Source organism: Electrona antarctica (assembly GCF_951216825.1).
Source record: "Electrona antarctica genome assembly, chromosome: 2".
In the NCBI taxonomy this organism is placed as follows: Eukaryota; Metazoa; Chordata; class Actinopteri; order Myctophiformes; family Myctophidae; genus Electrona; species Electrona antarctica.
The window spans coordinates 49,905,094-49,929,545 of record NC_136807.1 but is presented as its reverse complement, the minus strand read 5'-3'; the positions used below and the strand labels follow the sequence as shown (position 1 = coordinate 49,929,545).

Genomic DNA, 24,452 nt, shown 5'->3' with positions numbered 1-24,452 from the left:
GGAAGACGTTTGGTTCCTTTTGAGGCATTGCAGGTTCTAATGAAAGGCCAGGGATGGAGAGAAATCAAAGGGTTAAAAAAAAGATGGAGCAAAAGACAAGGTAGACGAGAAACCACGTTACCGTCGAGGCAACTGAGCTGGATATTATTCTTCAAGTGTGTCCTGTCTTTTACCACACCTGCCTTTTGGAGAACTAAAACAAAGTCTTTGTTGGAATAATGAACACAGACTGGGCACAATTAAAAATAAATCTTTATGCTGATTATCTTATTTCAAATGAATGAATACAATGCATCGGAGAGAAGAGGAATAGTGATGAAAAGGACTTTTGGGCTTCCTAGACTGTCATTTTGATTACAAATCACTGGACTGATTTACTGCTGAGTGTGGACCTGCCGTGACCATGATCGGCCACTAGTTGTGCTTTTAACTAGTTTAGAAGATTGTAGTTCTGCAGCTTTGCTAGAAACTTTTAGTGTGCTTTTCTCTAGCTAGCTACAAGAAATAGAAGGAAAAAAAACGCATAGCTAGACTAGCGTTGATCTAAAGAAAAGAAAAAAAAAGGAGAGAGAGATGTCAGCTGGACGTAGCATCTAGCCTGGTGGAACCACTCCCCCTGCTGGACAACATTTGCATTCTGCCAGAAGGGTGAGTCTGGTGTCTCTCGGGCAGAGACAATGTACTCCGGACCAATTCTGGCCGGAGCGTTATGCGGCTGTATGAGGCCGCTAGAGGCGGGATCAACGCGAGACTTATGCCATATTGAAGCTGTGCCACAGCGCAAATGTAAACTCAACCTAACAAGACTACAACTCGAAATTATTATGGAGATATCAGATTTGTTTGTCCCGCTGCTTCCGGGTTCATCGTTTCTGCTTGAGAGAGCCCAGATGCAGGCAGGAGGAGGGAACTGGTGAACTCAATACTGCCGCAATCTGGCAGAGTCGGGTTACGTAGCATCTGATACGTGGGGAAATATTGGTAACTTTCATGGTGGTGTTTGTCGATTGTCAGTCAATGCTACTGAATATTTATGTAATGGTAGAAAGACAATTCTAGAAAATAGAAAAGCATGCATTTACCAATTCACTGCCGGTACAGGAGTACTGTGTGTTGTTTGCCTGAAATGTGGGATCATTTTGAGAGAGAAACTCAAGACTTTTAATGTTAGAGTAAATGGGTGAGGTTTGTGGATGAGATTGAAGAAGGGCATCCTGAAACCTTAAAAGAAAACAACAACAGAAAGATTGTAAACTTCTTTAAATCGCCTTTTAAAGCCAGACCTTTTCGAAAGAAAGCTTTAGGCATCAACCTTGCGGAGATCTGATTTGTTGGTTTTTTATTTTGCATATTATATTTTCTATTTATGTATCTCTTTTGCATTTTGTTTTTCCAAAAAAAAAGAAAAGATTCAAAGTAAAGAAAAAACATTGCCTATAATAAAAAAAAAGAACAGCCAGGTGACATTGAGGGGAAACACTGTTGGCTTCCTCCCTCCTTGTAGCCGAGAAACATAAGCAACAGAAAATGCCGTTTTTACCTCCAACTTTCTGAATGTTAACTGTGAGAGAGGGCGAGGTTAGACAAGAGCCCCTCAAAATCATACCCGCAGTCTTACTGTAGCTTATAGCAACAGCCTTGCAAAACACGCACGCACGCACGCACACACACACGCACACACACACACACGCACGCACGCACAGGCAGCATGTCCTGTTGGTTCCTGTGCCACCGTTTGATTGTCCTTTAAACTTTGGTGAAAAGAGGTCCGTTGTTAAACCAAACCACTTCACACTTATAAGTTGGAGCTGTGCCAAACACATGTGCCCGAACGAACGTCTGAAAACTCCTTCAGAGAGACCAAATAACATTGTTCATGCACGGCTTAACCCATTTTGACCTGAGATCAGATTCTAAAAATGTCTTCTACATCCTGACAGTTTTCTGAAAAAGCTATGTTTCTATGTCAGTCGTTCTTCGATTTTTCAAAAATAGCAGACCTACAAGCTCGTAGCGCGCCACTCGGTGGCACGCTATGAGCTTGTAGATCTGCTATTTTTCAATAGCTAAAGCATAACATAATGCTAACACCAAAAGGGGTTCCCGCCCAATAAAACCTAAAGCTAACTTGTGCAACGCGAAATGGTAAACTTATAGCGATATCACCGAAGTCTGTTATCTCATCAGTCTCATGGTTCTGCAATGATTAGATTAGAAGCTGTGCATGACAATGTGTAAATCAATAATTTACCTCTTTGACCGTGACCACCGATTTGCCATAATGTTCAGATATTGAGATATTGATAATGTTTCATGACATTGTGTTGTGATTTAACGATGATGCAATGTATTCATTGCATACAGAGTGGCATGCGCGTGTGCACGCACGCACGCACACACGCACACACACTATACAAACACAGCAAGCACACAAACCTCATTACAATCATTTTGCAGCACAACTAAAAAGCTCTTTTACAACTGCACTATTATTACAAAAGCCACACTTGCTATATATATTTTTTTCTTTTGATCTCCCATTAGACTACACTGTACTGGCCATCCTCGTAGTAGTCACTGTAAAAGACAACATATTTACAATGACGCACATTTGAAACATTGTGGACAGCCTCAAATCATGAACGGAGGAGCATGCAAATTTACGTGAAATCTTTCACGCACTTTCCTACTAGGCTGAGGAATATATCCCTCCCTTTTCACATTGGCCTGTCATAGCGCCACCAACAGGTGGATTTTTGCAAAACACATTTTTGGAAACAAAATGCCTCAAATCATCCAATTGCCATCCAAGGCATAAGAACAAATGGCTCCTTTTTCACATTGGCCTACTATAGTGCCACAACCTGAACTGCCTTGGTGGAGACCAGCGCAGTTCAAGCATTTCCTGCTATTCTTATCTTCCATTCATTTGTTCATTCACACTGTCCTACTTAAAATTACTAGTTACCCTGTGTTTCTAGTTTTGTTTTTTCTTCTTTCTTTTTTTTTTTACTATGTTCGAATTTACCAAATTTATTTATTTATGATGTTGCATATTTATTCCTTTATTTTTGTACAATATTTTTTTGTTTCCTTTTTATTTTTCGTGATTTTCTTTTTTGTTAGGATTTTTTTTTAATGGTTCATATTGTCGTTGTTTATTACAAATTGGACTCTGCTTTTGTCATGTCATGCAAAAGGAAGAATGCTTTCATGTACATCAAGATCCAAATACATTTCATCACACATTCTTTTTTGTTCATTTCTTGAGAAGGTGAATATTATATCCCATTTATGCGATATAATATTTAGCAAAGATACGTTTATTCTGTTTAAGAGGAACTTGAGTAAAATACTGTGTAGTCACTTGTCAGTTCATCCGGTTTGCTATTTGCTTATAGTCATCATCAGTTTACAAGATCTTCAGAATATTCTGCGATGGCAAATTATAGTGGCAAATCTTTTTCAGGGTCAGCCGAGGCCAAGTTAACACACTTATCAGCAGAAAAGAAACAATGTAATCTTTTAGGGTGTTTTTTTTTCTCCTTAATTTCCATATCCGCCGTAGTCTGAAAACTCATCTCTTCAGACTCCATCTTCGCCCGTATAGTAGCACTTGCCATAGCACTTGCCCTAGCCTCGAGGACCTTGCAGGCGTATGCAAATTAGGCTCAACTTATGTAATTTAGATAGCGTTTTATGTAGACATAGCACTCTATAGTGTATACTGTATACGCATAGATCCATTATATAGATATTCCACTGTTAGGTTCTCTTCTTAGCTTACGGATGATTCTTGGTGACTGTTTGTATGCATTTGGTGTTCGCTCTGGATTAAGAGCGTCCGCTAAATGCCTAAATTGTATATCAACCAAAATATACCGTGCATCCATCATTGACAACACTAGTAAGCCAAACGTCAAATAATGGTGTCGTTGGTCGGCCCGTGTCAATTAACTGATTTCCGTTCGTTTAGTCACCTGGGTGGTTTCTGTACAACTGCTCTCTCTTTCACAGTTGTCTACTTGAATTAGCATATTTATTTATATGAATGATTGGTCGATGGATTTGAATTAGACAGACCCAGACCGGCTGTCTTAAAATTCAATTCAATTTTTTTTTTTTAATTCTTTATTTACCCAGGGAAGTAGCTGAGCACAGGTGCTCATTTTCAGCAACGCCCAAACATAGAAACACACAGACAGACACACACACACACACACATTAAAACCTGGGAGCTGACCAGTACAACCACAGTCTTATACTGTTGGCCACTAAGCAGCTCCAGGGGGAGCAGTTGGGGGTTCAGTGCCTTGCTCAAGGGCACTTCAGCGGTGTTTGGTGAGTGATGACAATCACTTCCCCACCCAGATTTTTCCTGCCCGTCCGGGTAATCGAACCGGCAACCTTTCAGCAACAAGGGCGCTCCTCTAACCCTTAGGGGCCACCGCTGCCCCCAAATATATGATAGTGCATACATTTTACTTAGCTATAAGTAAAATGTAAGCTACTGTGCTTAGAGGTTTGGCTCTAGTGAAAGGCCTTGTTTATAGTTTATCGATCAATATTCATATGTAATGACTTATGGATGACTTTTAGATCCTTTTTTGGGGGAATTTTGTTAATAAAAAAGAATATTTTGAATTCAGTTTTTTCCCATTTCCTTTTGTTTTGTTACTCCTCCACACATTCTCACGCATCATATATTACTCATGCTCTCTTTCTTTGTGTTCATATTCATATCTTTATATTTCTCTCATTCTCTCCTCAATTTCTGTCCAAATGTATGTCTTTAGACTTTACACACACACACACACACACACACACACACACACACACACACACACACACACACACACACACACACACACACACACACACACACACACACTACCCCAATCAATCAATCTCAAACTTATCCATTTGTGTATTACTGTGACATGACACAGTGTATAAATAGACAGTAAAAGTGAATCCAGACACACAACACTGGTGCCATATTGAACTGGGGACGTTAATCTGTTGATGGACTAACCAGTTGGCTACTGGAATACCAATTATGCAATCAGTATCAGTATCAGTTCAGTGATGGAGAACGATTACACTTTTCATATAGTTTGCATGGAACCAACTGAACCAAGCACCTTTTTTGAGTGGTGCAAACCACTCCAACAACTGGCTTTGTACCCGTGTACCCGTGTTTGTTCGTACCAAAAAAACGAGCATGGTCGCTATGGTTAGCAACCAAAAAAACGAGCATGGTTGCTATGGTTAGTATGTGACGTCACTGCACCACTCAGTTCACACAGGTGTGATTTTTTATTTCACAATCATGTGTCATCAACGTCAACTCACTATAATCGTTCCCCAAACAATCACAATACCTTACTGAAACCAAGAAATAGGTGTTTTTGTACTGCATGTCTGTCAGTTAGCATAAATTGAATGATGTGTCTGCCATCCAAGCTAATACCTTATAAAGCTTTGATAGATGGATAGATAGATAGATAGATAGATAGATAGATAGATAGATAGATAGATAGATAGATAGATAGATAGGAAGCCTTTATCGAGATTAAACAATCCAGCTATGCAAGCCGATTTAGTGCAGTTGTATTTGGAAATAAGTGCTTTTAATTCCTCTGCTAATGATTTCTGTTGCTATGCTACTTAATTTGTTTAAAGAGAACTATTTGGTAGAAAGGCGCACACATATTTAGCAGATCTAAATGAATTAGATTGTGTGATGCTAATTCAACAAAGCTTTGCTGGCATGGTGAATAGTATAGATGGTGGTATAGTAGAGAAAGTAGTGGAGGGCTGAGACTATTCTGTGCTTGATTTACGGTAACTCACCAAATATTTGTTTGCATTCAAAGTAAGAACGGCATGCTAGTTGAATCGAGCACAAACTTTGTATAAAAACTGTTGAATCTATGTTGTGTGTTGTGAATCATGTTAAAGTTGTTACTGTTAATGCTGGTATACCTATATTTCTGTTGTGGAGTCACTCAAGAAGCTACACTCAAAGTTCTGCATAATAGGGGCATGCGTCCTCTTAAAATCAGAGGACACAAGTCATACACTCATGACATGGGGCAGTATTATGCATGTCTTAAGTACCAGGTCTTATTACTTAACTTAAGACCTGGAGGCGTGATCAATGCCATTTGGCTATTCTGAGTTGCCAAACAGCATTGACCACGCCTCCAGGTCTTAAGTTAAGTCATAAGACCTGGTACTTAAGACACGCATAATACTGCCCCATGGGTTTGAACCTTTGTGTGCTATCTTGCTCTCTCTCACTCTAGCACCGGAATCTCATAGTATATGGCATAGCATTGGTCTAAGTAGACTGCTAGTATGGTTATTTCCACCTATCTATCTAACACAGATTTTTGGCACAAAAGCCAGCTTCAGCCTAATGTCCAAGAAGAACATTTCCCTCCATGACCCCCTTTTACATACTCTGTGCTTCTGTGCTCTAAACCAGGGGTGGGCAACTGGCGGCCCGCGGGCCACATGCGGCCCCCACCTTCACTTAATGTGGCCCTCAGGTTAATGTCAGAATACTGATATAGTGTTGGTTTCAGCTGTTTACAATTCCACAACACATGCAAACACGACCCACTGTAATTACTTAGCTCATTGCTCAACACAAGTATAATTAAAGGCATTTGAAATGACATAAAAATGTTAATTAACAGGATTCCAATTCAAAAATAGCAACAAATAATTCAAGATATCAATTCGAATAATAGCAAAAATAGCCGATCTACAAGCTCAAAACGCGTCGCGCTGCGACGCGTTTTGAGCTTGTAGATCGGCTATTTTTGCTACGACAGTAATATATGGCCTTAGGGAGTGAGTGTGGAAATATAGTGGCCCTCTGCATCGTCAAAGTTGCCCACCCCTGCTCTAAACGATGGAATGTCTGATAAGACATCTGGGCTTCATTTGTACCAGTCTGTTATCCATGTACAGTGTTAATACTATATAAACGCTAGAAACAGTTGACCGGGGTATGTCTCAGGCAATACTGTAGTAGTGTGGCACTTAATTGGATAAATTGCCTGAAAGGTCTCGGGAGCGGAAATCCACACACTACAATGTTGAATCCCCTTCCTCAACATGTATCACGACTCTCTCTACAATCAATTCGTGTCCTTATTCAGTGTGAGTGAGAGACTTTAGAGAAACAAAACAAAGCTCAGCTTATGACTGCTCAACTATGAAAAACCACTAGGGGACCTGGTAAAACCTGAAATAACATTTGTTCTTCTGCATGAAATGCTTCACATTCTGATCTGTGCTGAGATGCAAGGAATCCAACCAGGAATTGGATCCAACCAGGAATTTTGTATAGTATTCACTTGGTCCAGCTGTCTAATGGTGGATACCTGAGATACCATAAGATGAGTTGCTTGTAGGATAGAAACATAGCACTGCAGTTGATCACATCTGCAAACCACTGAGCAACTGTGTCTAATAAAAAAGACGTTTCTGGTTTGATCCCTGCAACAGCCAGTGTGTGTTTGTGTGTAAGCTAATGCCTAATGTACAGGTATACTCCATAATACGACGGTGTGGCTTTCTGGTGTCTCCATATTGGACAATGACACGACAGGATGTACATGTACACCATGTAGCACAACAAATAGAATATGAACTGCGTTTCTGTCAGTAGCCAGACATGTTTCAGCTCTTTGAAATGACCGACCTCTTTTATGCATTGTTCGTTGTTTGGTGTTTCATTGTTAAAAGATTCGTACGTGGTTTGTCTTTTTCTACATTTAAATGTGAATTGAGCGTGATTGCAAAATGTTATATATAGCATACGTTCTGAATAAAATGTAACATTTCTGCATTTATGTTGTATTTTGCGACTTTTCTATATCAATTTGTGTGTCTGTTCTGAATCTTATATTAAAATTAGCCGCCAGACAGAAACCACCCCTTGCCTTTGAGCTGTAAATAGTAGTAAATATGTCCCTTTAGTTGTTGTTAGGGTATTTGTCAAATGCATTTGAGCATAGGTGGAAGTTAACCTGAGGAGCATTGGAACAATTAGTTAGCAGTATCTTTCTCAAGGCTTCACACTAGACACTAAACCTGGACTCGAACAGGGTCCTTCTGGTTCCCAGAGGGGCACTCTACCTCCTGAGCAACTCTGTCTTGCCTTGCATACTAGGACTCAAGTCTAAAATGTACAGGTCATCGGGTGTGTATCCTCCGAAGAGTATGATACGACCTCCCACCATGCAGCAAGACGTACTAATCATCCAACGCGAGCCTTTCCCCTTGGGCTCGACTTTCTTCCAGGAGGAGGTCTCTGGATTGAATTTCCACAGATCATTGAAGACCTGTTCAAAGTTGTTGCCACCAAATATGTATAGCTCTCCATTGTGGGCAAATGCCGAATGACCCCTTCGTCCTTCTGGAAGAAGCTGTGCAGAATGACACGTGTTCAGCCAACGGTTTGTCTCCGTGTCAAACACACTGATGTTGTTGCAGTGGTCATCGTCCTCCCCTAGGCCCCCAAAAACAAACATCTTTTTCCCGATTATGGTGGCAGAGGCAGAATGACATTCTGGAGCAGTTGCTGGAGTGCGTCTGGTGTTAATTAACGACCAGGTCATTGTGGCGGTATCCAACTTGTGGATGTCATTAGTGCATCTAGCCAGCTTGTTGTATCCTCCAAAGACATACATGACCTTCCCCAAGACACAGGCCGAGTGACCGCGCCTCGCTGTTGGAATAGTCCCGGAAACTTTGGGCTTGAACCATCTGTAGGTGTTGATATCAAATGCATAAAGAACGTCGGCGTACTCAACTGAGTAAGTAACCCCTCCCCAGATGTAGATGATATCTTTGATCAATACAGCTGTTTGCCCGTAGCGTATGGGGGGAACGTCCTCGAGGGGTCGCTCTCCTTTACCAGTTGTCACTGGAGGAAGCTTCTTCCAGTCAAGAGACCCTGTGTTGAGGACATGCACGTCAATCTGATCCATCTTGTACAGGCTGACACTTCCAAATGAGTACAACCTGTCCCTCGCTGCCACAGCAGCATGGCTGACACTCTCTGGTCCCCCTTTCACTTTGGTCACTGTCCAACGCAACATCTCTTCTCTCTGTGGTTCCATCTCTTTCAATATATTTCTCACAGTCACAGTTTCTCCATCTCTCGATTTCTTTCTGTCTCTGGACCCAACTCTCGGTTTCTCTTGGTCTCTTGATATATCTGTAGTTCTCTCTCTATTTCCCAGACTCTCTTTCTCTCTATGTCTCGATCTCTCTTGGTCTTGGTCTCTTGATCTATCTTTCGATCTCTCTCGGTCTCTAGATCTTGCTCTCTTCTCCCTATATCTCGATATTTCTCTGTCGCCTACCGATCTCTCTCCGACTCTCTTCTCTCTATATCTCGCTCTCTCTTGGTCCCCCAATCTATCTCGATCTCTCACTGAGCTCCTCATCTCAATCTCTCTCTGGTTCCCAGTCTCTGGATCTTTAATTGGATGTTCCTTTCAATCTCCTTTCAAAGATCTCTTATCTTTACAATACCTTATATAGACTGAACATCTGATGTCATCATGTGTGACATCTGTCTGATGTCACAGGCAACACAAACCGTGTTTGACTGCCTCGATTTGTGCTGGCATTCCTGAAGGCTCATTCATAGTCTGGATTTTCGCTGGTACCGAACTACATGACGTCACGAGCCGCGGTGAAGAGCAAACCACCGCCACCGCCCCAGCCCTCTCTGTTTTTACTCACCACCGCTCAACGTTATTTCAGCTCCGGTGGTCAGCTCACCACCGAAAATCCAGACTATGAATGAGCCTTGACGGAACCACATCGTCATGATCCTGTGTGTCACTATGACTCAGCCATAACCATATTATAAGGAGTTCTCAATGCAGCTACACCCAAATATGGAGTGCGTTGTCTAAGCTCAATGTGTCATCATCATGGCATCAGGCATGAACAAATCAGTCAGCTCCATAAATGGGCACAAAAAGGGGCATGCCCATATATGGGCATGGGACAATGACTGACTGACTGAGATCTCCATATATGGGCATATCGGTTGGATTGGTGGTGCAACGTAAGTGTGGGGCCGCTAAAGGCCTATTCATAGTCTGGATTTTCGGTGGTGAGGTGACCACCGCTCCGGTGGTGAGCTGACCACCGGAGCTGAAATAACGTTGAGCGGTGGTAAAAACAGAGAGAAGGGCTGGAGCGGTGGTTTGCTCTTCACCGCAGCTCGTGACGTCATGTTGTAGTTCGGTGGTCACCTAACCACCGAAAATCCAGACTATGTATGAGCCTTAAGTGTCCTGAACAGATGCGTAGAACAGTTACGGGTACCCTGACAACGGGTTCTACAAGTGAACTGTTATTGCATAACCGGGTGGGGCATGCATTCCCAACTTGCATTGTTCCAGAAAATTCTATAATAATAATAATAATAATAATAATAATAATATTAATTATAATAATAATAATTATTATTAAAATTAAATTTAAAATTATAATTAAAATTATAAATAAAAACTATGCCTAAACCTAATCTTAACTGGCTCAAAGAAGTATGCCAAACCTTCAAACTAATATAAAATGTGTCTAATGGTTTGGATGGGGGGAAAAAAACAAATAATCAAGTAGGCTTATGTGCGTTCCAGTAATATTACTATAGTATAATAATATAATACTCATGCCAGAAATATTTCTGTTTTGGTGCCATGGATTTCCCCTAGCGCCCACTCTTCCATAAGGTGCCCAGTTTTCCCTAGTGCCCTGAATGTTTTGATATTTTTGAAGTTTATGTATGCAACTTGTGTTAATTTGATGGGAAACTGACAGAGAGACAACTGTTCAAAACAGTGGGATGTGCACATTCCGTTTGTTGCTGCTGGTTCTGGATACAATACAAATAAAGAAATAATAAAAGTCTGCACAACAGCATTGCTCAATGTTTAGTTTAGTTTAAAACACAGAAAACATTACATGGCAACCACTGTGACGCCCCCTTTTGGTCAATCAGAGTGAAAAGTGAATCTGTTATTTCTTGCTAAAAAGTACGTTTCTTTAAGCCCCTTTCCCAAGATGATAAGAATATAAGATCCACTCTTTCATGCCCGTCTCTCACACATTTGACATCTGATAATACATTTTGACATATTCTAATCGCTAATCCTATAATGTGTGCCAAACGTGCCTATGTATGCTATGTTTGAGTTTGATCTCTCTGATTATTGATCACGGGATCCATTGCCTTCTCTGGAAACTCCGTTTCCCATGATGCTGTACTGCGATAACATTGCGTGACTTGACGTTTTTAGAGCATAGACATACCCCGTGCAGATGACGTTGGCACAGGACAGCGCACAGTCAGTAAGGAGAGTTGCTGCTGCTGAATGGGGCTGTCTGTGTTCACTGTTCAGGAGGAGGAGGAGGAGCGCCCCCGAAAAGATAACAAGATTTCTCTCTAGTGAATAATTATCAAAAGTCCGAATATTACACAGACGCAAGGCGTACAGACCACGCCGCACGGAGAAGAGAAGAAGAGGAGACTGGGAATCCCAGACACCGATCGGCCACATTGTTTTGAAGGCAGGCCTGTTGCCATCTCCTGGGAGATCCTCGGGGGGAGCTACTATAGCTGAGGAGGTGGACTTCAGGTCGACAGACAGACTGCTCCAGACCTGGTGCTGATCGACAACGGAGCGTTTTAGCGATGAGCTCTCGTCCCGTTGTTTTCCCAAACGAAGACGTAGCAGCCCCAGTGTGTTCTTTCATGGCGGACGTAAGCCAGCGGAACTGTCAGCCCTGACAACAAGCTAGCCGTTAGCTAGCTGCGTGTTTACATGCTAACCCAGCTAATGTCAGTTGTTGTTGTTGGGAAGAAGTTGGGCTTGTGTTTTGATTTGTCGGTTCGGGTTCTGGGGGGGCTCGTATTTGACTGAGTTATCTCTTTACGTATTAAGTTAAGCTTATTATTGCTTCGGTTAGGTCTGTCTACTGAAGGTCGTCAAAAAAAATAGTCGGGTAGATGAAAATCCCCCCCTGGCGTTAAAAAAAGGTTATCACCTCAAGCGTATCGACTGCTGTCCCGTTTGTCACCTTGTTAGGTCGAATCTAAAGAAATAACAACTATTCATTCCGTTCTCTGTTATGACAAGACGGTATAGCGTCTTTGGAAAGTTGTGAAATCTTTTCGCCCTTTGTGTTTTTATGTTGAGCAACTGACTTGAACAGACTGTCTACTGTCGATCGCCGAGTCAGCTGATCATAGCAAAGCTACACCATATATCACCACTTCTACAGATAGATGAAGTTCCGTACGAAATCCCACAGAAGACCGTGGACGTAGATGCTGTTGGGAGTCAAAGCGCTGCTCTATTCGGCTCAGTTCGGCCGTATCAACGGTTCCTACTTACAAACGAGAACTGATTTAAAAACAACATCCCCCCTCAGCCCTCACCATGAATCGTTACCTTCCCGTGGCACGACAGCACTTCCTGGGTGCCCTGGGCAGCACCAGCGTGGTAGTCAAATCAATAAGTGCTGTGGTGATTCTTCTCTACTTGCTCTCCTGGGCGGTTGACACCCCATACGCCCTGGGGGTGACACCTGGGTACCTTTTCCCCCCTAACTTCTGGGTGTGGACACTATTGACACATGGAGTGGTGGAGGAGCGCGTCTGGGGCGTAGCGGCCAATGTGGCCACCGTGGTCGCCTGCGGGCGCCTGCTAGAGCCCCTCTGGGGCGCTCTGGAACTCCTCATCTTCTTCACAGTGGTCAACGTCTCGGCCGGCGTCCTGGCTGGGCTCTCCTACCTCCTCACCTACGTGGCGACCTTCGACCTGGACTTCCTGTTCGCCGTGCGCGTCCACGGAGTGGTGGGGTTCCTCGGAGGGGTCCTCGTGGCACTGAAACAGACCATGGGGGATACCACGGTGCTCAGAGTACCACAGGTGAGTCCGCAAAGAAAAGAGACGTTGACGCATTGTAAGATGCATATATACAGTATATTGATGGGTGGTATTGCGACTATGAAGATGCAGGTCTGGGGAGTGTCACGCATCCAACAGAGTATAAATAAACCTTGCTCATAATCTAGTCTAGCCCCCTTTCGGGACCCTCGGTAACCTTTTCAGAATTTTGGACGGCGGTACCCTAGGGTCCCTTGTAGGTTTTTCCACCCTCCATAGGACGCAGATTGTGGCGACTGTGGCTCAGGAGGTAGAGCAGGTCGTCCAATGATCCATGGGTCGGCGGTTCGAATCCCGGCTCCTCCTGTCTACATGTCGAAGTGTCCTTGGGCAAGACACTGAACCCCAAATTGAAAACGTGTGCGAAAAGGCGCTAATCGGACTTGCCGTTAAGTATTTTTTAGATTTTGCTTCGCTGAACTTCTCTCTCTTCCTTGACTTCCTTGTTGACTTCCCATTGTACCGCCTCCCGCACCGAGACTGGCTCGCTGCACGTCCTAGTTACTGCCTCTGATTGGCCGACCGCGTACATGCAGGATGTTTATAATGCTGTTGTGTCGTGGGAGGCGTGACATGGGAAGTTAGGAAGAGAGAATTTCAGAAAAGCCAAAACTTCAAAAAAATATTAAAAATACTTAACGGCAACTCCGATTAGCGACCGAGCAGGTCTCCGTGAACAGACGGTATGTAAAGCTGCATCCTATGGAGGGTGGAAAAACCTACGAGGGACCCTAGGGTACCGCCGTCCAAAATTCTGAAAAGGTAACCGAGGGTGCCGAAAGGGGCTAAATCTAGTCTAGACTTTTTCCACATGATCAGGTCTGTCAACAAAGACCATGGCTAATCTGACAGCACTTTTGAATACCACAAGGTGAGGGAAAAGAGCCTGTTGAGTCTTCCAAATAGTCAAGAGCCATTCTTTTACATACACCCAAGTCAAGTGTAGCCTGGAATGTTTTATGTAAATTGTAAATGGTATAAACAGTATAAGACTGATTGAATCAAACTTGAATTGAATCAATCATGACTGATTGATCAAACTACTACAGCTGAATCTGAGAAAGCGATCTAAAACATTTCAGAGGGCCATATGTACAGCGGCCAATGGCCATGGTAATGTGAGTTACTTTGATGTACAAAACAAAACACACGTGACATACAGGGGCCACACAGGCGTCAAGAAGCTACTCCACAAGCAACTCTAGATTTTATTTTGAAAATGTTGAAACTAGAGTTGCAACACCAACCATTGACAGCCCATACATCCAAACAGAAAACTCCAGTCTGATTTGTATTAAACAACGTTAAACTCACCAACATTGCAGCTGTACGTAAAGCTTGAATTATCCTCTTTCTATCTACAATGTGTTTGTTTTCATAAAAATCCACGTGGAGTCGTGGACATGTTATGAGCTTCTTTCTGTCAAGAAATGCTGTGATTTCTACAAGCGTTGGAGTTTGGAAGCGCTCAACGGTCCTGCCAGCCACCTGTTTTGAAATTGCACATAATGCAGGAGGCAGCGGGATGTTGCAGCTAGTGTCAAGCCTAAATATAAAATGTATCGTGCTAAAGCAGGGGGTTTCAATTGATTGTGAACGAGGGACCCTGACTTAGAATCAACCAGTGGGGACCGCTGTTGTGTTGGGTGGGGATATGGGCTAAGATTAGTGCTTTTGCAACACTGGGGACCACCACCCTGACTTAGAATCAACCTGGGGACCACCACCCTGACTTAGAATCAACCTGGGGACCACCACCCTGACTTAGAATCAACCTGGGGACCACCACACTGACTTAGAATCAACCTGGGGACCACCACCCTGACTTATAATCAACCTGGGGACCACCACCCTGACTTAGAATCAACCTGGGGACCACCACCCTGACTTAGAATCAACCTGGGGACCACCACCCTGACTTAGAATCAACCTGGGGACCACCACCCTGACTTATAATCAACCTGGGGACCACCACCCTGACTTAGAATCAACCTGGGGACCACCACCCTGACTTAGAATCAACCTGGGGACCACCACCCTGACTTAGAATCAACCTGGGGACCACTGTTGTGTTGGGTGGGGATATGGGCTAAGATTAGTGCTTTTGTACACATGCATCCCATGTGTATACATCCCACTGTTTCTCAACCAATGGTCTATTTTTATTAACTACTAATCATTTCCTAATAATAATGACTCAACCAGACAATCCGCTGCACTTCCCCCTTCTTGAGATTCTATTAAACTCCCTTTTTCTGTTGAATTTGACCTCCAACTTGTCATCATACTGTCGGTCATCATACTGTAGTGTATGTAGGTCACCAGGTCGTTCACTTCACGGTTTCTCAACTAGTGGAAAGAAAATAAATAAACCCAACAAATCCTACATTACTAAATGCATGGTCAGGGACCACACGCAGTGTGAAAAATTCTGTTTGTTGTCATGATTTCTCACAACTCGAGTTGGCTTTGTACGAGGCTTAAAAGGTCTTTAAATAAATACTTTTTGAAATGTCTGAGGAAAATGAACGGGGAATCATTTCCTGGGCCCTGGTAGGGGGCGGGACTGCGACGCTCTATACCAGGGGTGCCCAAAAGGTAGATCGCGATCTACCAGTAGATCACAAAGGCTGTGCAGGTAGATCGCATGACATGCACCTAAAGAATATTTTAAAATATTGCATCTGCCACTTGAATTAAAATTATTTTTAACCCATGTCTAACCAATGACTAGTCTAAACTAAGTATGCACCCCCAAACCCACAATACACAATCTTATAGTTTCAAGAGTGTTGCTGTGCACAAACGTCGGTATGATTACAAATTAAATACAAAAAACGCTACCTATTCCATGACTATTTTCAGCAATGGTATTCGGTGGGTAGATCTTGTTGAGCTGCTGATTTTTAAAGTAGCTCTCAAGTCAAAAAAGCGTGGGCACCCCTGCTCTATACCTTCACGTACCAGCAGTGGTCCACGGACCGTCGCCACCTGTGCTAAAGTATGAATGTTTTAGATATGACTGACTTGACGTAAACCCTTTTGCAGTAGCAGACGTATGTCCCAGTGCTCAGGTTGCCATGGGTGATCTTGGGCAAGTTGAGATGAGGTACTGGTACAGTGTGTTATTAAACGCAGAGGGAAGGTGTCTGTCAGTATATTTAATGCAACAAACGACACATATTCCAGTTGGAAGTAGAGTCAAACTCACTAGTGGCAGTAATTTTGAAACCTGTAATTGGCTTTGTGTTGTGCATGTTATCTGTTTCTCGGACGTTTCACACAAGGCCTTTTTAAGCAAAGCATTGGTTTACAATGCAAAGTAGGAGCAGGAGCAACCGCTCATACATTCCATACAGGGTTGAGCGACTCCAGTCCTTGAGGGCTGCAAGTACTGCAGAAAGTAGAAACCTTTGCATTCCGTTGGCATGCAGGTCAAGGTTTTCTCTAGATAGCTGGAATGACAAGATTGCCAGATATGAATGCAATACGTTTCCTAGAATCTGTGCCAATAGAGCTATAACTGAGTGAGATGGCTTGTTAATTCCCCCGCCCTGAATGTAAATATGTGATTCCTCCTATGGCCTTATAGAACTCAGCCGAGAGTTGATGAACAAGTCTCATCCAGCCCGACCTGCACACTCTGCAGGATGTCACAGATTATGACAAAAGAAAACTGAATGTACTAATCAGGAATATGTCCGGTTACAGTAGCATAGGAATACATCTAGTGATGCACCGAATATTCGGCCGCAGAAGATATTCGGCAAAAAATGGCTAAAATTTTTCGGTTTCGGCCCGAAAAGGCTGAAAATATATCACAGAATAGTGTATGCAATTAATGCATTCAAAAGAGCTGAATAAATGTTTTATGGACCCATAATGGTGATTATTATTCAAGTTAAGTTTTGCCATAACCATTTATTTTGCCATAAATCGGGTAGCTTTAAGGTACGGCCATGACAGCAATGGTAGGAAAACATATTCGGTTTTCGGCCAACTGTTTCCTATATTCGGTATTCGGTTTCGGCCAACAAGAATTTCCCTTTCGGTGCATCCCGAAATACATCTTTTTAAGCAGTGGCACAGAGACATCAACAATAGGGCTGTGCTCAAATTATTCATAACAGAGATCTGAATTCATTTTTGACAAACCACATATGGGCAGGCGTCACTGTATCAATATGTGGATCATCAAGAAATGAAGTTGGATATATTGGAATTCATTTATTTTATAAGCTGTTGTCTGGTGTCTTTCTTATTGTCTTTAAATAATTCCTTTCATATCATTGGGAATAAAACTGTAGTACCGCAAGATCGCAGCACACACATGACAACCTGAGAACATGTTTTACAACTCATTGTGGCTTCACAGCTTTTATGTTAAAAAAAAAAATATATATATATATATCATTTTTGAGGGGCGATAGTCCTTCCTATGTCCAGCTTTGTGTGTGTGTAAACACAAACTTTGTCCACACAAACATTAAATGCCATTGACAATGAATGGACAATTTTGAGAGTTTATGTAAACGAAGACGCAAATTCTCACACTTTTTTTTTGAGTGGTGTAAACCACTCCTACAACTGGCTTTGTTAGTCTGTCTGTCTGTGCTAAAAAAATGAGCATGGTTGCTACGGTCACCCAGTTCACCCAGGTGTGATTTCATTACGTCAGACATTACGTCAGACCACAGCTGATCAGGCTATATAAGACCTTACACCACTCAGTTCACACGGGTGTGATTTTTCTCTTTAAGTTTGAGTGGCGTAACTACTAACTCCTATGTCTCAACACAAACAACATTAAATGCCATTGATACTGAATGGCCAGTTTTGAGTGTTTGTGTAAACACAAACATTAAAAGACATAATGATTGGCCAGAATGAGATGATGTATGATGACGTGTGATGATAAGAGCGCCCCTCACTTCACACAAGTGATTTTTGAGGGGCGCTAGCCCCTCCTATATACAGGTTTAATGTTTGTCTTTAGTTCAATGTTTGTTTTTAAAACGCCATTGACAATGAAGGAGGTTTAATGTTTGTCTTTAGTTCAATGTTTGTTTTAAAAACACCATTGACAATGAAGGGAACATTTACGTCATCTTGTCCCCAACACAAACATTAAATGCCATTAACAAAGGGAATATAATGTTTGTTTTGTCCCCGTTTGTTTTACATCACCTATTCACCTAATCAACATGAGTTAGACTGTAATATATTAGCGCCCCTCACATTTTTAAGCTATCATTCATAATACATCCTTCATGATTGTTGTGATATGATCTTTTGTTTTCAATTGCTTTAGATCAGTTGAATCAATGATTCTGAAATCTGAATCTGAGACATAATTTCCCAGGCTCAAAAAAAAAAGTGCCATAGTGTACATGTACAACAATTTTAGTTAAACAGAATCCTTTTGAATTTGAATTGAGATTTAATTGGCTTGCAATTGCATTTTGCAAGCAGGCTCAGGTGAGCAGTGCATAGCATACTAAGCAGTATTGCTGTTTTATGCTGTGTAAAATGTTCTATAGAATAGATTTATCCATTAGCCACATTTCGTCAACGTAACTAAAGAAGCCCCATAGTCAGCATTTCAGGAATGCAGAGGAACTAGTAAATTTACATTTTGAGAAGAATCTGTTTTTCAGCAAGGCCTGCATTTATAAAGAGGGTTTTGATCAAAGCGAAATTAACTGCAAAATGGCTAATATTTGTAAAACTAGAGGGCAATAAAAATAATAATCTTATATATTATGCAAGCACATATAAATCATGTGTGCGTTCACCTACTGTATTTGCACACACGTCCTTATCCTGTATCCACCCCTCATATTTCTCATGACGGCTCCAGTCGGCTCAGCTGACCTGTTATTTATGATGCCTTCTCTCCCCTTTCCTGCCTGCTATCAGTCCCCTCCCCTCTCTCAGTAGTTTAGGACCTGGCTAAGATATCTATGCACTTCATTTAGCCCATTTTGACCTGAGATCAGATTCTACAAATGTCTTCTACATCTTGACAGTTTTCTGTCAGGGAAAAAAAAAAGCTATGTTTCTATGTCTGCTCCCACTTCATGTGCCTGCCTTTCGACTCCCTGAAGGGCCTTTCCGTGAACCTTTTAAAAGGTACAGACCACTCAAGATGTCTCTCTCCATTCCTCCCACCTCCCCAGGTGAGACTCAAAGCGGCCCCAGCCCTGGTTCTCTTCCTGCTGGCCCTGCTGCGTCTCTCTGGCCTGGTGCTCGACAGCAGCGCCCCGCTGGCTTCCTACGGCTACGGAGCCCTGTCTGGCTGGGTCTACCTGCGCTTCTATCAGCGACACAGCAGGGGCCGCGGGGACATGTCCGACCACTTTGCCTTCGCCTCGTTCTTCCCGGAGTTGCTGCAGCCGGCCATTGGCCTGCTAGCCGGCCTGGTGCACGCCGCACTGGTGAAGATGAAGGTGTGCAGGAAGATGGTGAAGCGGTATGACGTGGGCGCGCCCTCGTCTATCACCATCAGTCTGCCTGGCACGGACCCCCAGGACGCTGAGAGGAGGAGGTAAAAGGAGTGGGCAAATAATATGGAAATATTATGGAATATAACATTTGACTGAGAGCCTGCCATTGCGCTAAATTCCAGCTTTTCACCAGAGGTGAAAAACTTTTTTTTTCTTCCCCAAAATGAGTTAATGGCACAGGCAGACTCTTCACATACTAGAGCATGTCTGAAATAAGTGTCAGAGCTGAAATCGACATGTAAATATGAAATAAAATGCTTAAACATGTCAGGTGTAATGTTAGAGACCACAGAAGTGAACCTTTTCAAGCCTTTTTTCTCAACTCGCTGTTTTCTGCAAGACATTACTCTATAAGCCATATCTCCAAAACTGGTGGGTCAAACTGAACAACCAACATGTCAATATGAAGCTATGATTCCCTGCTTTCATATGACATGGAAGAAAAACGAAAATTCAAAACAATCCAATGGCAGTCCCTCAGTCAAATATGTAGTAGTGTATGTAATGGAAATGGGTTGGTTAGGTAGGTTGGTAGGTAGATCACGATATGGAGACACGATCAAATGTTGTCATTGGCCTTCATCCCTTTCATGTGGAAACATGGTGTCAACATTAGTGTGTGTGTGTGTGTGTGTGTGTGTGTGTGTGTGTGTGTGTTACAGTACACCCCTCCACATCTCAAAGCTGTCAGACAGGTTCAATTTTAAACCGACTCGTACCGACATCCTCCTGACAACCACATGCACAAACAACACACCTCTCCCCTTGTAACCGGATAGGAGGATGTGTCACACTTTTAATGGACACATCAATGGACTGATTTTAAAAGGAGACCCAAAAAAAAGTCAGGCTTTTCAGGCTCTATAATAGGAGTGTCTTATGTGTCTTATATGAACAACAAATCAAACGCTTAAGGCGGCATTAACATTGCATCACCATGCTTTCCGCAATACCTGTGGAAAGCCTGTACCGTTCACTGCTCAGATCCGGTCTAGAGCCTGTCCCCGGTACTGTATCCAGTCATTTGCGCTCGCACGCGCGCGCACATTGCACACCAACGGTGCGCTCTAGGCCAGATTTGCAACCTGCTAAGCAAATTAATGTGTCCTCTGATGGCGGCTCCTCACTGGCATGTGAGCCAAAACACAGAAATGTCTGGGAAGGATTAATTGGCATAAACGGGGTACACATAATTGGTTACCCTGAAATAGAAAAAAATATATAATAACCCATTTTGACCTGAGATCAGATTCTAAAAATGTCTTCTACATCCTGACAGTTTTCTGAAAAAGCTATGTTTCTATGTCAGTCGTTCTTCGATTTAAACAAAATAGCAGACCTACAAGCTCGTAGCGCGCCACTCGGTGGCGCGCTACGAGCTTGTAGATCTGCTATTTTTCAATAGCTAAAGCATAACATAATGCTAACACCAAAAGGGGTTCCCACTTCCCGCCCAAAATGGGATAATCATCTTAGGTAAACCTAAATGCTGGAGTACTCAGTCAGTAATTTGTCTCTCTCTCTCTCATATTATCTTTCCCCCTCTCCTCCTGTAGACAACTGGCCCTCAAGGCGCTGAATGAGCGCCTGAAGCGCGTGGAGGACCAGACCGCTTGGCCCAGCATGGACGACGAGGAAGACGACGAGGACGACGAAGTCCGGACCGACACCCAGCCTCTCCTCGCCACCTCCTCCCTCAAGCCAAAGCCGGCGGGATTAGGGGCCTCGGTGGGCTCCTCTCCCACCCCCTCCCCTTCCCTCTCCTCCTCCGCGGCGTCGCTGAGCGCCGGAGGACAGCAGTCGGAGTCCAGCATCATCACTTTCGAAGACGCTTCGTCTAGGTCGTAATGAACGGTTATATATACAGACACACATGCTAACACATGTTGTTGGCTAGTTAACGGATGTGTTAAACGCCTATGACCAGGAATACGCACTTCTTCATTTTGACCTTTCAGGACACATAGTCGCACAGAAACACAGTCCGACCATCTTTGTCCAGTTCGCAGACAGTTCGCGTTCATACATGTGTGCGTCCATATACGGTACACACACATGACTGTACTCTCACAAACACACGCATACACCAACAATCTCCTTTGCCGTTATACAAGTCAACAAGCCCAGAGGGATAGAAACTGTAATTGTCTTCGGTGGTGATTCAAGCTTTTGTTGAAACGCTGTAGTTAAAACGTATCAAGTTCTGAAGCTCGGTGCATATGAATGTCATGGACAGCATCAACCATCTCCTGTTCTTCTCACTTGTCAGTGGCCGCCATTCTCGCATAAAAAATCCCCATGGATTGGACTTCACAGCAATGTACCATCACGCAGAGCTCTGTCTTTCGCTTCATGTCTGAATAAAGAATATAATGGGTGTACAATTTTCATTTTTTGTAAATCCTTTTTTGGCCGGCCATAGACTTCTAATTATTATGATTGTCTGCTACAGAGAAGAAACACCAGTTGTTGAGACTCTCAGTATGTTCATAGCGCTCTTTGACTCATGAAATGAAGGAACGCATTGGGAAGGCTAACCTCGGCTCTGCCTTGAAATCGGAAGCAAAACAAAGCACTGAGAGAAGGCCCACAAAGTCAGATATGTTTTCATTATAGCGTTTTCCAAATAAGAAACCCCGATGTGGAACTGATCCGAGTGTGAACGAACTGTCGAGCTAAATAACTGAATCTAGTGCTAATGGACCTAGCCTAAGATAACGGACTGGGTGTGTGAGATATGTCATTTCGAGATCTGAAGATTGTGCCAGCCAGGTGAAAATCAGGGTGTGGGCCAGTTTGAACCAGACTGAACTGGACTGACTCCACCTGTTTAATGGTCTAGTTCTGGATCAATCTTTGAACAGTCAGAAAAAGGGTCACCCAGTGGTTTTTCCTTTTTTCCTAGTCTAATCTTTCATGAAGAATGCAGTTGGAAATAAGATGTTTCTACTTTGTATTATCTTCATCTCTGACCACCACTAAACGGAAATAAAAAGTTGGTTCTTCCTTCTGGTAGTTGGAATTGATGTTTAGTGTGCCAATGTTCCCATGGGGAAATGTTTTTTTTTGTTGTTACACTGACAGATCTGTGGATGATTTGTTTCCCTGTTCTTATTTTATGAGTGCTCAGCTTTTATTAAGGGGGTTTTCAAGGATATTTTTGAGGATTGATTCCAGTTCTGTTGCAGCTATATCTTGTGCCCTTCTCCCTGAAGTGCAGACTTGTTCACTTTCCACAATACCGGTTGACTGACTAGCGTGTTATAATGTGCCCCATGCCCATATATTTTCATTGAGAAAGATGGTTTAAAAAAGAAATAAGAATAAATATATGATATCTCATATTTTAAGCAGCTGTTCTTTTTATTTATTTATTAATTAGACGGTCTGGAAAGTAAACACAACTATGTTCTTTCTCTGGTTCCAAATATTAGTCTGGTCCCAACTCTGGAAGTGAACAAGTGTGCATTACATGGAGAAAGTTAGACAGGCTATGAATACATACTTTGTGCTGGTCATTTCACAATAAAAGCTGATCAAATCCAATAAATAACACTTGTAAAATACAGTTATCACGTATATCTGGTTTGTTGCTGTAATGTGCCCAGACTCTGTGTTTTAGTGGCAGCCAGTGAGCTACACACTATCTTGTGTTAACAAAGCATCTCAATGACTGAAACTAATGAACTAGGATCAGTATGTTGTAATTGTTCCAAAATTAACCACACAGTTTGGAAGTATGCACCTATGATAAATAATTTGAAACGCCCACTGTTGTTTGGAACTACCTAGTGAAAACGCACTAAAATGTAAAGAATAATCATTATCTGTAGGGCAGCAGCTCTTGCTTTGACCACAAGATGTCACTCATAGACTACATTTAAATGGAAGCCAGTTGTAAATTTGAATAGATCCTTGGCTTGACTGATGGATAAATCTCTGATACTGGTGGCCATGTCTTTCAGAAGCTTTGTGGAGACAGACAACCCCACAGTTTAATAGGAACTAGTTTCTGGACTTGGTTAAAACATTCACATTTCTTCTGTTGTCAGGGTGACAGCTAGAAGGGACAGACTGAGGTACAGGGTCAGAGACCAAGTGATTAGAATGACCATCCTCTAATGGGAAGGTCTCAGGTTTGATTCCTGCACCTTACAAGACACCTCCCTGTTCACTCACCGAATGTCCGTTTGGAGAAACATATAACGGATGAATATCTGAAATGAAAAAAATTTAATAAGATATACATGCCAGTGATGTCACATCTATGGAAAATAATACATTGACAGGGTAGAATAATTTATGGTAAAATGTCTAGAATAACCAACTGTCAACCATGTATCGTGTCAACATATGCCATGTCACACAAGTTCACAACAGGACACTGAACCTAATAGCAGGATAAAACACACACACACACACACACACACACACAGGTCCTCCAAAATATCTGCTCTCATCTTTGATCTCTCCTTGATTCTTTTCACTGCTCCATTTTTCTCTGAATGTTGGCAAAGAGAGGACTCAAATGGAGCCTAACGGGTCCATTTGGTTTCATTTTAAGCTCTCAAGAGTTACATTATTGTTAAACAAGTCTACACAATTAGAGAATGTAGAAGAATTGTTATTTTGGTCAACGTTTGCCAAAAGCATGGAATTGTGGACAAAATCTTATCCAACGACAACAAGATATTCTTTAGTTTTGGGTCTGAGAGCCGAGGCTAATGGTGGTCCGTGGCTCAAATGCTGAATAAATAATGGGCCTTGATGTGAAATATGTTTTTATTTATTTTTTCAATGTATTTTTATTGAGGCTCTGAGATTTCACAACTGTTCAATCACAATTCAATGTATATAGAACCACACATTTTTCTTTTTTCAACATAACATAGGAAAACAAGAACCACAATACGGATGTGAAAACCACTGCTTTGGTTAGTCTGTTATCACT

At 42.4% G+C, this 24,452-nt stretch overlaps 2 protein-coding genes across 2 annotated transcripts; one reads left to right on the top strand and one right to left on the bottom strand.

Annotated features, from left to right (window-relative positions):
• Positions 1-8,153: 8,153 nt before the first annotated feature.
• LOC306933917 (kelch domain-containing protein 3-like) lies at positions 8,154-9,143 on the bottom strand (the record flags this gene model as incomplete). Its single annotated transcript, XM_079516287.1, has 1 exon — positions 8,154-9,143. The coding sequence occupies one exon, from the start codon at positions 9,141-9,143 to the stop codon at positions 8,154-8,156; it is 990 nt and encodes a 329-aa protein (XP_079372413.1).
• A 2,208-nt stretch (positions 9,144-11,351) lies between these two features.
• tmem115 (transmembrane protein 115) lies at positions 11,352-23,069 on the top strand. The gene is made up of 3 exons (XM_079521598.1): positions 11,352-12,977; positions 19,175-19,542; positions 21,058-23,069. The coding sequence occupies exons 1-3, from the start codon at positions 12,486-12,488 to the stop codon at positions 21,347-21,349; spliced, it is 1,152 nt and encodes a 383-aa protein (XP_079377724.1). The 5' UTR covers positions 11,352-12,485; the 3' UTR covers positions 21,350-23,069.
• The last annotated feature ends 1,383 nt before the right edge of the window (positions 23,070-24,452 follow it).